The 13,391-nt window shown below is 36.5% G+C and overlaps 2 protein-coding genes across 2 annotated transcripts; both read left to right on the plus strand.

Moving 5' to 3' along the window:
* The first annotated feature begins 598 nt into the window (after nt 1–598).
* On the plus strand, nt 599–2,218 carry LOC125124482 (olfactory receptor 4P4-like). The gene is given in 3 exon segments (XM_047774592.1): nt 599–1,508; nt 1,511–1,532; nt 2,179–2,218. Coding segments are annotated over 3 exon segments (972 nt in total).
* Nucleotides 2,219–10,689: 8,471 nt separating this feature from the next.
* Nucleotides 10,690–11,604, plus strand: LOC125124483 (olfactory receptor 4P4-like). The gene has a single exon (XM_047774593.1). The coding sequence runs from the start codon at nt 10,690–10,692 to the stop codon at nt 11,602–11,604; it is 915 nt and encodes a 304-aa protein (XP_047630549.1).
* The last annotated feature ends 1,787 nt before the right edge of the window (nt 11,605–13,391 follow it).

Below are 13,391 nucleotides of genomic sequence, written 5' to 3' on the forward strand. Positions count from 1 at the left end.
AAAAAATGATTTTTTTGTTTCAATAATAAAATACTGAATGTATGGAATGTTCATGTGTGGAACTTTATACATGGTATAGAAGGGGATAGACTTGCTTAGTTAGAGGTAGCTAAAGTCAGGGGTAGAGAATGACCAATATCCTTTATAGAGGTGGACAAGAGCTGGAATTTCATTTGGTCAGTGATTGCTGTTGCATAATTCCCAAGAGCATGAAATCTAGTATCAGAGTCAGGTTCATCTTAAACTGCAATTTGAATCTTAATGATTTAGTGTAAATAACTGAAACTATTTTTTTGTTTGTTTGTTTTCAAAAATCTAAAATGAGTATCAGAATAGAACGTCGTGGTGTGTTGCTGGAGTTAAATGCCTGCAAAATGTTTACAAACTTCCACACATAAAATATGCTTTCATTAAATATCATGTCCTTAATCTAAAAAAGTAATGCAGTTAGCCTATAATAAATCTTCTACAACCTATATCTTTGTTCAATGTGTAACATTCCAAAACTTGTAAAAAGTGCTGTTGAAGATGTATTATGTTCTATATCATTTCAGATGAATTGAGCTTCTGTTGTATATTCTGAACTCAACTCAGCCTCATGGAAAATCAGAACAATGTCACAGAATTTGTTTTCATGGGGCTCTGGGGAAATAAGACAATAGAGCTATTGTTATTTTTCTTGTTCCTGCTCTGTTACCTGGCTGTCTTAATGGGGAATTTCATCATCTTACTCACAATCACATGCAGCCATCTAATCCAACAACCAATGTACTACTTTCTCGGCCACCTTTCCCTCATGGACCTCTGCTACACCTCTACTGTGGTCCCCAGGCTCATCAGAGACTTAGCTGCAGCGAGAAAAAACATTTCCTACAACAACTGCATGACCCAGCTCTTCACTGCCCACTTGCTGGCAGGTGTGGAAATATTCATCTTGGTGTCCATGGCTTTTGACCGCTATGTTGCCATCGTCAAGCCCCTGCACTACCTGGTCATCGTGAATAGGCAGAGGTGTAACATGCTAATCATAATGGCCTGGGTTGTGGGGTTTTGGCACGCTATTGCTCTCCTTCTCATGGTTCTCAAATTACCTTTCTGTGGTCCTAATCAGATAGATCACTACATATGTGATGTGAAGCCTCTTTTGAAACTGGTGTGCAGGGATATTCATGTTGTGAGTATCCTAGTGATTGCAAATTCAGGGATGGTGGCGGTTGTCATATTTCTTGTCTTAGCAGCTTCTTACATAGTCATATTATATAATCTTAGAACACACACCTCTGCAGGGCGACGCAAAGCTCTCTCGACTTGTAGTTCTCACATAACAGTTGTAGTGTTATTCTTTGTGCCCTGCATCTATACTTATGTTTTACCTGCAGGTAGTGAGAACAAGGATAAGGAAATCTCTGTGTTTTACACTGTGATTGCCCCCATGCTGAATCCTCTCATCTATACCCTGCGAAACGTGGAGATGAAAATTGCTATGCGGAAGGTATGGTCCAAAGTGGCACATTGGGTTTAAAGTACATAAGGTAATATTCATTGTGCTCTTGAAGCCCAGTCCCTAGGACATTTGTCGTGTGATGTATTATAGAAAGCATCTAAGCCTTCTTTGGGGAGTTGGACTAAATGAACTCTGACTCTATATTAGCCACAGAATCAAGGTACTATGATTGCGAATGCAATATGCTCTTTAAAGGGTCCAACTAGTTCCAAGTGAGACACCTGAATTTGAGGAAGGCAAGAAATATCCTTCTAAAGTACGCTTCAGATCTTATAGGCCTCTCCAAAAATTGCTAGGGAACCCTATTTGCCTTGTTACAAAATCCAGCCTTCTCACCTGTCCATTGAAATCTTCCAAAACTGGTCTGGGTATAACTAGCTAATCTCAGAAGTCACCTCATGGAAAGAAAGTATGATGTTACAATGACAGGCTCTGGGGTCAGGAAACCTGGGTGACTACTGGCTTTGTAAGTTTTTATGTCTTTGTCTTGGCAATCGGCTTTAATTACGTTAGTTTCCATTTTGAAATATCTGTGAAATTAGGTGATATTATCCTTCATAAAGATGTAATAATAATTGGGCTAAACGTGTGAGTTTTTGCAGGGGCTGTGGGTACCAGAAACTCGTGTTAGTTACTTCTTTTCGTTCTTTACCTTTTTCCCCTTGATTCCCTAGATGTTCCATCCAGCTGCACTGGGCCCCTCATAGTCTCTAAACACACCTTAAATTCTGTTACCTCTATGAGTTTTTTCTTCATACCCTCGGACTATAATGCTCCCTCCCTACACTTTAAGGTCCACATCTTACATTTAATTCATATTTCAGAACTTATTCAGAAATATTTTGGAGATCCTTGTGCAGGTCGGAAATATTGATGATTACTTCTCTGTTCTTTTTATTACTTTTCAGCTGTACATTTACTGCATGTCAAATAACCTTATGCCCTGCACTTGTGTTTCCACTTATGAAATGCATTTTATCTGTTTGACTGAGACAAAGAGTATATGCTATATCTTTATCTTGCTTTGTATCTCTCTGTTTTCTAGAACTACAGATTGATAGAATTAAGCAGTTACAGCGTTAAATTCAAAGACATTGTATTCCCTTTTTATTTGACTGTATACATTGCACTCACGAAGCTAGAATTTACCTTTATGTCATTAACAATTATATATTAATAATGAAATAAGTAATATCAGAAAGGCTAAAAATTTAACTTAATCCCCATGTAACTGTGGGGAAGGGAATGGAATTCATAAGACTCTCGGTCTGCTATAATACCTTTTAATTAATGTTATGCAGTGAGGAAGTACCTCTATTTTAAATATTGTTTACCCCCATGTCCTTTGACTCACATAGCCTATTTGAGCTCTGGTTCATGGTTCCCATTTGTATAGACATTTCTCTCGGCCAAAAGGCTTGCCTTTTCTCAACAGAAGGACAACATTGCTTCCATACAGTTCTCTGCATGAAGTTATTTCTGCCCTGCAACCATGGCAAAAGCCAGGAATAACCATAGATGCAGCAGTGTTTGTCTTTATTATCAGGAATCCTTCTTTCACTATTTCTACTCAGAATTTTCACACATTTGACTAGTAACTTTTTTTACTCCTGAAGCCATGTAAACTTCTGGAATATCAGTGGAAACATTCTGTCAATTCCATAAACAATTATCTCTGACTAGTTATTTACTCATAGTTCTGTTTCATCTGGTTTAAGCTCATAATTATCAGGAGTTCCTGTCATGATGCAGTGAAACAAATCCGACTAGGAACCATGAGGTTGTGGGTTAGATCCCTTGCCTCGCTTAGAGGGTTAAGGATCTGGCATTGCTGTGAATTGTGGTGTGGGTCACAGATGCAGCTCAGATCCGTTGTTGCTGTGGCTGTGGCATACAACAGCAGCTGTAGCTCCAATTGGAACCCTAGCCTGGGAACCTCCATATGCCACTAGTGCGGCCATGAAAAGCACACACACACACACAAATCACAATATTAAGATAGTAAACACACACACACAGATATATTAGGTTTATATTAGTATTAGAATTGTATGTATATATATATATATATATATATATATATATGGATTACATTTTTAAAATATATAATATGTATTTTTGTGCCTGTGTGTGTGATGATTTTTCTGCCTGTGTATAATATGGGGGGAAGTGTATGGAGGATCATAGGATGGATCAAGGAAATATGCAGTCCCTTCAGAAAGAATGCTCTCCAACAAAAACAACCAAACAAAAAAACACTTTTTATTATCACATGTTTTCTTTTCTCAAAGGATCACAAGGTTTTTACCGGCAAAAAGTATGACTATACTATATAGTAATATATTATACAAGTGAGCTCACAAAGAAGTCCATGTCGAATTAAAATTAGTTACCTATCTGTTAGGTGCTCTTCCTAGGATTCACTCTCCAGTCTACAGATGCCTAATATCTTCAGAAAATACATGTCATGTAAATGTATAGTACTTGTTAAGATATTTTGCTTAATACATGAATGCAAACAGATAATATTTAATACATATTAATGGTGGTAAGTATAACTTAAGAAATGCCATCTATTTATATATGAATTTATTGGCAACTTTAAAAGTAATCATTACTAAATTTTATTAAAGAAGTATTCCAGGAGTTCTTATCATGGTTCAGCAGTTAACACACCTGACTAGGATCCATGAGGATGTGGGTTTGATTCCTGGCCTCATTCAGTGGGTCAAGGATCCAGCGTTGCTGTGAGCTGTGGTGTAGGTCGCACATGGTGCTTGGATCTGGCGTTGCTGTGGCTGTGGTGTAGGCCAGCAGCTGCAGCTTTGATTTGCCCCTAGCCTGGGAACCTCCTTATACCATGGGTGCAGCCCTAAAAAGACAAAACAAAAAAAGAAATTTTGTCTATTACTATAAGAATTTACTGGAAATTTAAATGCCTGTATACCTATATTTTATTAATAAATAATACACCTGCTAATGAACACTTAAATTGCAGAGTCATGTTATTTAAAACATTAGGCTCGAAGAACCTTAGTATCGTGGAGGTGGCCCAAAGGAAAGATTAGAGGCAAATCTTACAAATGAATTCATATAATCCATGAAATAAGAAAAATTAGCAGGGAATTCTAGAAAAAAAGAGGGGTATAGAACAAAACCAACTCTCAGCAGAACAATTTCAGACGACTTGTGACAAACTCAGGAATAAGGCTTGTAAATGAGGCACTTGAATGTATTTCTAATCAGTAACCTTTGATAGGTGTGTGTCTGTGATGGGTAGAGAGGTGACCACCTATGTCCTTCTCTGTATTGACACAAGTGAGCTCGAGTGAGGCTTGATCAACATTGGGCTAAATGATGTTGAAACCATCAACCAGTAGAACACTGGGTTGCGATGCCCCTTCATTCTGAAGTTCTAGTATCTCATTTTCGAAAGTTTACTTAACTGTCAAAACCTAGAAGTAATTATTAAATGGATCAAAACCTGTTTCTTTCACTCACAGAAGGCACACAACCTTTGTTGGTGCTGTTTAACAACTCTGTGTGCTAGTCATGTTAACTTCTAGAGGCTCAAGTTCTTAGCACAATAGAGGTAATTCTATTTGTTATGGCGAGATGAAATTATATAATAAAACTGAAGCATGAAATAATCTGAATAAAGTGTTGTTAAAATGTGTTTTAGAATGATAAACATTCTAAACATTGATTTTCTTAAGTCTTATATATTCGAGTATGTGGATTTGAGTATGAAAGAAGGGATTGGTTACCTGAACTTCAGGCTGAACATTTGGGGCTGAATGTATATGACCTGCAGAAAGGAAGTGGCATGGATAAAAACAAAAGACACATACACCCACATGTTCATTGCAGCTCTGTTCACAACAGTCAAGGCATGGAAACCACCCAAATGTCCATCGACAGATGATTGGATTAGGAAGACCTGGTATATATACACAATGGAATACTATCAGCCATAAAAAATCCAGAATAATGTCATTTGCAGCAACATGCATGGAACTAGAGACTCTCTTACTGAGTGAAGTAAGTCAGAAAGAGAAAGACAAATACCATATGATATTACTTATATCTAGAATCTAATATGAGGCACAAATGAACTTTTCCACGGAAAAGAAAATCATGGACTTGCAGAATAGACTTGTGGTTGCCAAGGTGAAGGGAGCTTGGAGTTAATAGATGCAAAGTATTGCCTTTGGAATGGAATAGCAATGAGATCCTGCTGTGTAGCACTGGGAACTATGTCTAGTCACCTATGATGGAGCATGATAATGTACGAAAATAGAATGTGTACATGTATGTGTAATTGGGTCACCATGCTGTACAGTAGGAAAAAAATTGTATTGGGAAAATAACTATTAAAAAATGGTAAAAGAATAAAAGTTATACTGTTCAGTTAGCGCTTATTTCCCCTGATATTTTAGGTCATAAATAGTTTCTTCTTTGAAATGTGTATAAAAAACAGACTGGCAGAGTTCCCACAGTGGCGCAGCGGAAACGAATCCGACTAGGAACTATGAGGTTTCGGGTTCGATCCCTGGCCTTACTCGGTGGATTAAGGATCCGGTGTTGCCATGAGCTGTGGTGTAGGTCATAGATATGGCTCGGATCCTGCGTTGCTGTGCCGTGGTTTAGGCCAGCAACTACAGCTCTGATTCAACCAAGTGCCGTGGGTGTGGCCCTAAAAAAACAAAAAGACAAAAAAAATAACATGAAAAATAAAACTTAAAAAAAAAAAAAAAGACTGTCTATTCTTTCCTCTTTTCTGCTGCTTCCATTCCTGGACCATCAATTCTGTGAAAGTTCGTTCCTGCCAAAAATTAACCTGGTTCCCGTCCTGTGATTGCAGGTCACTGATTTTATTATGTAGAAGGATGTAATCTCCCCATGAAGGTTACTCTGCATAAAGATTCATATTTGAATTTTAGCTGCCCGCTTTGGTTCTCTTTATCTTTTCTCGTCTCATATTTTCCCCATATCTAACTTACACTATTCTATGCTGCATGATTTCCCCTCTTTTCCTTCAGAAAGCAAGTTGAGAGCAGGGCAGGCATTTCCTGAACTATCTGTCTGACTAGAGAGCCTTGTGGGGTCTCCAGAGAAGCGGTGACTAAGCCAGGCTAACGCAAGGATGGGGAGAAGGCTGTTGTCAGGCAGTGCCCACGACCTCAGGGACATTACCGTGGACAACAGTGAAGAGGCTTTCGGTGAAGCTCTGTTTAGAAATGCTTCTGGGAATGTAATTTATTAGACTATTCAAAGGCTTATTAATTCTTGTGTTGTATATAAGTCATATTCTCTTCTGAACTAAATTTCTTTTAGGCATCAGTGTAAAATAAGTGACTCCCAGGGCTGAAAATGTATGTTTGCTTTTGTGAGAAAATCAAAATATTTATTTATTTATTTATTTATGTGTGTATGTATTTATTTATTGAGTTGGGAGATCCACTGGTTCTTATGTCCCACTCCCCATGCAAACATTTAAAAATTTCGAAGACATGTTGATTTTCAGAATAATTTTAGATGAGTATCCTACCTGTCTTTGGATAATTGGTTTATAAATCACTCCTTTTTATTTCGGATTTAAATACTGGGAAGAATGAACAAAGTGAGCATCTTAGGAGGAAATTCTTCGTAACTGAACCTAAAATTAATCTTACAGCCCCTTGTATCTGATGGGCTGTGAATTAGTGTGTTAACCATGACACTTTTCTGAAGAATATTTTACCAACTGTGCTTTAGTGTACTTATACACCATTTAAATTTATTCTCTTTAGCTTAATTCTTAAGACTGTATTTTCTCATGTACCATAGGATGATTTGATTACTCTAACATTCTTAACTAACTTTAGTTTTAGTTGTACATTATGCACAGGCAGAATTCCAGTTTCAGAAAAAAACAGATGAGTTTAAGTTATAACATCTTCAAGTTGCAGTTTTGAACCCTATTTTGTATTGTACCTAATTGTATTGAACCCTATTTTGATGCTTTTATATTTTCCTTCATGTCCTTATCAAGGAATAGCCCAGTTTATGCTTGCACGTATCGAATGATGAGTAATTTTCTAACTTTCAAAAGCCTTGCCATCCTAAAATGGACTAGATCCATCTGATTCAATTAAGGTAAGTTTATAGCAGGCTATGATCTAATGCACCTGTAAGAAAATTGAACATATGCTAGAAATCCTACTTTAACTATAAGAGCAATTTCTCTTATTATTTTGCTAGCATAGTCTAAAAAGAATGCAGGATTTTTGTGCAATGCTACCAAAGAAATAAAAGTGATAATTTAACTATATTTTTAAAGTATTACTTTTAATACTTTAAAAACATCAATTTAGTGATTAGCACTAAGAAATACCCTAGGACAACCAGTCTCTTAGAGTAATTTAATTTTATTTTATTTTGTCTTTGCTAAGGGCCGCACCTGCAGCATATGGAGGTTCCCAGGCTAGGGGTCGAATCAGAACTGTAGCCACTGGCGTACACCACAGCCACAGCCACATCAGATCCAAGCTGTGTCTGTGACCTACACCACAGCTCAGGGCAGTGCCAGATCCTTAACCCACTGAGCGAGGAAAAGGATTGAACCTCCGTCCTCATGGATGCTAGTCAGATTTGTTTCTGCTGAGCCACAACGAGAACTCCTAATTTTATTTCTTTTCACTAACATATTGTCAAAATTAAAAAATTTCCTGATTGTCCTCATAAATGTATGTGTAATATTTTTAAAGTTTTCTTCCTTTCTTCATTGGACTTAGTTATAAATCTGTGCCTGGCAATTTCAGAAACTGTTCCTTCAAAAAATACAAAAAGTGAAATAAAATGTATGGTTTGGAACTCTGTATGAGACTGGAGTTTTGCAAATTATTTCTTGTCATATTTATATTAATTGTAAGATATATCCCTGTAATTATTCATAAAGACACATTAGGTGATCTGGTAGTCTGTCACCTTGCATATTTTTTTTTTTTTTGAGATTAGGACTCAGAAGACTCTCTCTCACTGTTACCCTCCATGACACCTCATCTTCCTTTGCTTTCAAACATGGGAAATAGCCACAAATTGAGTGGAAATTGAAATATCTGCCCTCTGGTTTTAACAATACTTTACTTTCTTATGCCAAGAAATTACTTCGATTATCTTGCTCTGCGTCTCTTTTACTGAAAATTGATGGTACGGATATATCAAGGGACACTCAGTTTAAGTTGTTCGCTAACATATCTAATAGTTATTTTTGCATCAATTTGTTGTAGCTAAATGAATGTATCACTGGCGTAAACGTTATGCTCTCTCCTAAACAAGGAATCGGCATTGGCTGTAATAAGGCAAGGAGGAAATTGATCAATGAAACAAAATTTACTAAACTCTATTGGGATGCTGTGAACTGTTGAACACTGTGAGCCTGATAGTTATCTTTCCTTTAAAAAAAAAAATAGAGGTTAAGATGTGTTATAACAACATTTGACTTAGGAAAAATTTGAGGGTTTTTTTTTTTCCTAAAATTAAAGTTGAATATTAATTTGAAATAGAATTTGGAATTGTAGCTCAGCAGGTTAAGAACCCAGCATAGTGTCCATGAGGATGCAGGTTTGATCCCTGACCTCACTCAGTGGGTTAAGGATCTGGCATTGCTGTGAACTGTGGTGTAGATGGCAGATGTGGCTCGGATTTGGTGTTACTGCAGGTGTGGCATAGGTCAGCGACTATACCTCTGATTGCACCCCTAGCCTGGAAAGCTCCATATGCCATGGATGTGGCCCTAAAAAAGACAATAAAATAAAATAAAATGTAAAATAAAGAATCCGGCATTGCTACATTTTGCGCCATAGGTTGCAGATGCAGCTTGGATCTGGTGTTGCCTTGCCTGTGTTATAGACCACAGCTGCAGCTCTGATTCAACCCTTAGCCCAGGAACTTCCATATGCTGCAGGTGAAAAAAGAGATAAAAAGAAATAAAAAATAAAAATAAAATCAAATTGGTTTCTCATAGCATTGAGCATTTTCAGCTGCTGTACTAATTTACCTATTTACAGTGAATTTGTAAGTCAATGTGCATGATGGCTTCCAAGTAACTTTGCTACAAAAGCAGTCTGTATTTTATAAAGTCCTCTTAGGTGCCCCAGATAGGGTGCCCACATCTGACCAGACTCTGGTTGAAAGTGTACTGTAGGATTTATATCTCCACAGGGTATCAGGTAACCCCTCAACACCTTATAAAATAGCTCCTGGAGAGCACTCTCTATATTTTATATGCTCTTTACCTCTGTATAAATAATATCTCAAGATTGTACAATAGATGAAAATTTTAAGTTTTCCTTCCATTATTGCAACAAACAGATCCTTTTGAGCTTTTTCTGTATTAACTTTTTAATTGAATTTTATTATATTTATTGCATATAAAACTCATACAATTCTTGAAAAAGTTATGAAATATGAATTGTTCAAATATGATCAGGCAAATTATCTTTAATTTGTCATTTTCCATCAGAAATTTTGATTGATTCTACATACAAGGTTTTTCTGTAAATAGGAGAAATGAATGAATTTGTTGATTGTTTTTCACAAATTCACTCAATTGAAATTTATATTTTGCTGCATAGTTTCAACCTTCTTTACTTTCAGTGTTCCCGAAACTATTAGTTTCAAACATCCAATTTATATTTTTTGTTCACATGGCAAGGGTGATCTTTTTTAAACAAATTAAGTAATTCAAGTTGATATAATTTCAATAAATTTGCATTCTTGAGGATACAGTCCCAAATAAAACAGAAAATCTGTCCATATCATCCTGGAAGAAGTGCAGTTGACCCAATGGAGAAAGCTTATGTATTTAAAAATGTGTATATTTTAAAAATTATATAAATTAAATTTTGTCATTATCTAAATAATTAACAACAATAAAATATTTTCTCTATCATTTAAATATCCTATGGTAATGTTGAAAATTAACTTCATTTTTCCCATGATGACATTATTTCACAATAAATTTGTAAAATAAGAGAAAAAATGAACTTAAATCTAAGAGATAACTAGTGTTACTACGAATGGATGTTGTTTTTCATAAAAGTAAAATTATTATTTATGATGCCAGTTTTAAATGCAGATTCATGATTTTTCTTTCCAGATATTTAAGCCCTCTGTTTATAATAGATGACAATATGAATTATATGGAAAGCCAGAGCAATGTCTCAGAATTCATTCTTTTGGGACTTTCTTCTGACCAGAACATACAAACATTTTGCTTTGTGCTTTTCTCATTCTGTTATATTGGCCTGTTGATAGGAAACCTTCTGATTCTTATTTCTATTAGATGTAGTCCTCTTTCTCAGCAACCTATGTACTATTTCCTCAGCCACTTATCTTCCATGGACATCTGCTATACCTCTAGCGTTACACCCAAATTAATTGGTGACCTGCCTGTGGAAAGAAAAACCATTTCCTATGGTAATTGCATGTTTCAGGTCTTTTCCATGCATTTCTTTGGGATGATTGAAGTCTTAATTCTTACAGTCATGGCCTTTGATCGCTATGTTGCCATCTGCAAACCTCTCCACTGCATGAGTATCATGAACCGGACAAGATGCAATTTCCTAGTCTTAGCTGCTTGGGCTGGTGGAGCCGTTCACTCCTTTCCTCAATTTTCTATGATAATCCAGTTGCCCTTCTGTGGTCCTAGTGAAATTGATCACTATTTTTGTGACATCTTCCCTTTGCTTAAAGCTGCCTGTACCGATACCTACATCACCGGTGTCATTATGCTTGTCAATTCGGGAATGGTGACCTTAACGACGTTTGTGGTTTTATTTTTTTCTTATGTCGTTATATTATTCACTTTAAGACATCACTCAGCTGAAGGAAGGCGCAAAGCCCTCTCCACCTGTGGCGCTCACATCACTGTGGTAGTTTTATTTTTTGGACCTTCGATCTTTGCCTATCTTCGACCTCCCACCACTTTCCCTGAGGACAAAGTATTTGCACTGTTTTACACCATCATTGCTCCTATGTTTAATCCCTTAATCTATACGCTAAGGAATTCAGAGATGAAAAACGCCATGAGAAAAGTCTGGTGTCAAACATCATAGGTAAACATTTTTATTAAAAGAAGTCTGGAGGCACCTAAATGTGGAAGAGCTAACATCTATCTCACAGATTAATTGGCCATTGTTGTCATTTTATGAATGACAGAAAAAAGGACCTTAGTAAATGACACTTATTCAACCACACAGAAAACAGACTTGACATTTAGTTAAGTTTTTGGGGTTTTAAGATGGTGTGAGGGGGTTTACATGCATAAATGCATCTGGCTACAAATTGAAGCAATGATAAATAAGCAAAAAATTTGATGCAAAAGTGAAAATGTTAATAATTTCTTAAAAAATCAGTTTTAGGAGTTCCCATCGTGGTGCAGTGTTTAACGAATCTGACTAGGATGAGTTTGAGGGTTCGATTCCTGGCCTTGCTCAGTGGGTTAAGGATCTGGCATTGCCGTGAGCTATGGTGTATCCCTGGCCTTGCTCAGTGGGTTAAGTATTTGGCATTGCTGTGAGCTGTGGTGTAGGTTGCAGACGCGGCTGGGATCCTGCGTTGCTGTGGCTCTGGCATAGGGCGGCAGCTACAGCTCCAATTAGACCCCTAGCCTGGGAACCTCCATATGCCGCAGGAGTGGCCTAGAAAAGGCCAAAAAAAAAAGATCAGTTTTAGGAGTTCCCTTTGCAGCTCAGTGTAAACAAACCTGACTAGTATCTATGAGGATGTGGGTTCGATCCCTGGCCTCGCTCAGTGGGTTAAAGATCCAGCATTTCCGTGAGTCATGGTATAGGTTTCAGATGCGGCTTGGACCCTAACTTGCTGTGGCTGTGCCGTAGGCTGGCAGCTACAGCTCAGATTCAACCCTAGCCCAGGAATTTATGTATGATGGAAGTTTTAGGTGCGGGTCTCAAAACAAAACAAAACAAAAATCGGTTTTAGTGGCAAGTCTATATGATGTTTCATCTGATGCAATATTCTGTATAACAAGGGAGCAAATCAACAGTTTTAATACTGAGTTTAATTTATGATAGGATCTTCACCTAACTGACCTCAAGTGGTATTTAGAAATAAATTACACAATAAGAAGTTTGTATAATAGAATTTTATTTAAAGAGATTCCTTGGTGGTAATTCTCTTGCCTTCCCATTGAGAGAAAAAAAAATAAAAAGATGGAGTGAGGTTAGTTACTCAGAATGTTGAAAACACACTCACTGATCAGCCCGGTGGTCAGAATTTTTTCAAATCAATAAAGGAACATAATCATAAAGTGCAAAAAATTAGTAGGAAATCACTAGTTATGAGATTCAGAACCTTACATGTTACATGAGAAAAACATCAGCAAAAAATAAATATCAAACAAACTACAATCAAAAAGCACTATGACACAAATCTTGGAAATGAGCACCAACAACAAATTGTCTTTATGACTATCATGAAAAGAGACAACCGAGGAATATTTCTTAGAGAAACCTGAAAACTGTTTTTGATAACAATTTTTTGGGTGCATCTCAAGTAGGATGCAAAAAAAAATTATCTCTTACAAAACAGCAAATGCCATAAGAGAAAAGATAGTGGATAATGGAATTATATGAAAAGGAAAATTGAAATATACAAACACTTTTTAACTCTGTTAGTATAAAGCAAATATTACAACCTTTATAAATATAATTTATATGGGGGTATAAAAAAGAGGAGAAAAATAATGAGGGAGATACAGAAAATTGACAGAACACTGTAAACCAACTATAATGGAAAAAATAAAAATCATTAAAAAAATGAAAACAGACACACAAACAGTCAAACTCATAGAAAAACAAATGGGAATTCAGGTTACCAGAGG

This window comes from Phacochoerus africanus, chromosome 4 (genome assembly GCF_016906955.1).
Source record: "Phacochoerus africanus isolate WHEZ1 chromosome 4, ROS_Pafr_v1, whole genome shotgun sequence".
Classification (NCBI taxonomy): Eukaryota; Metazoa; Chordata; class Mammalia; order Artiodactyla; family Suidae; genus Phacochoerus; species Phacochoerus africanus.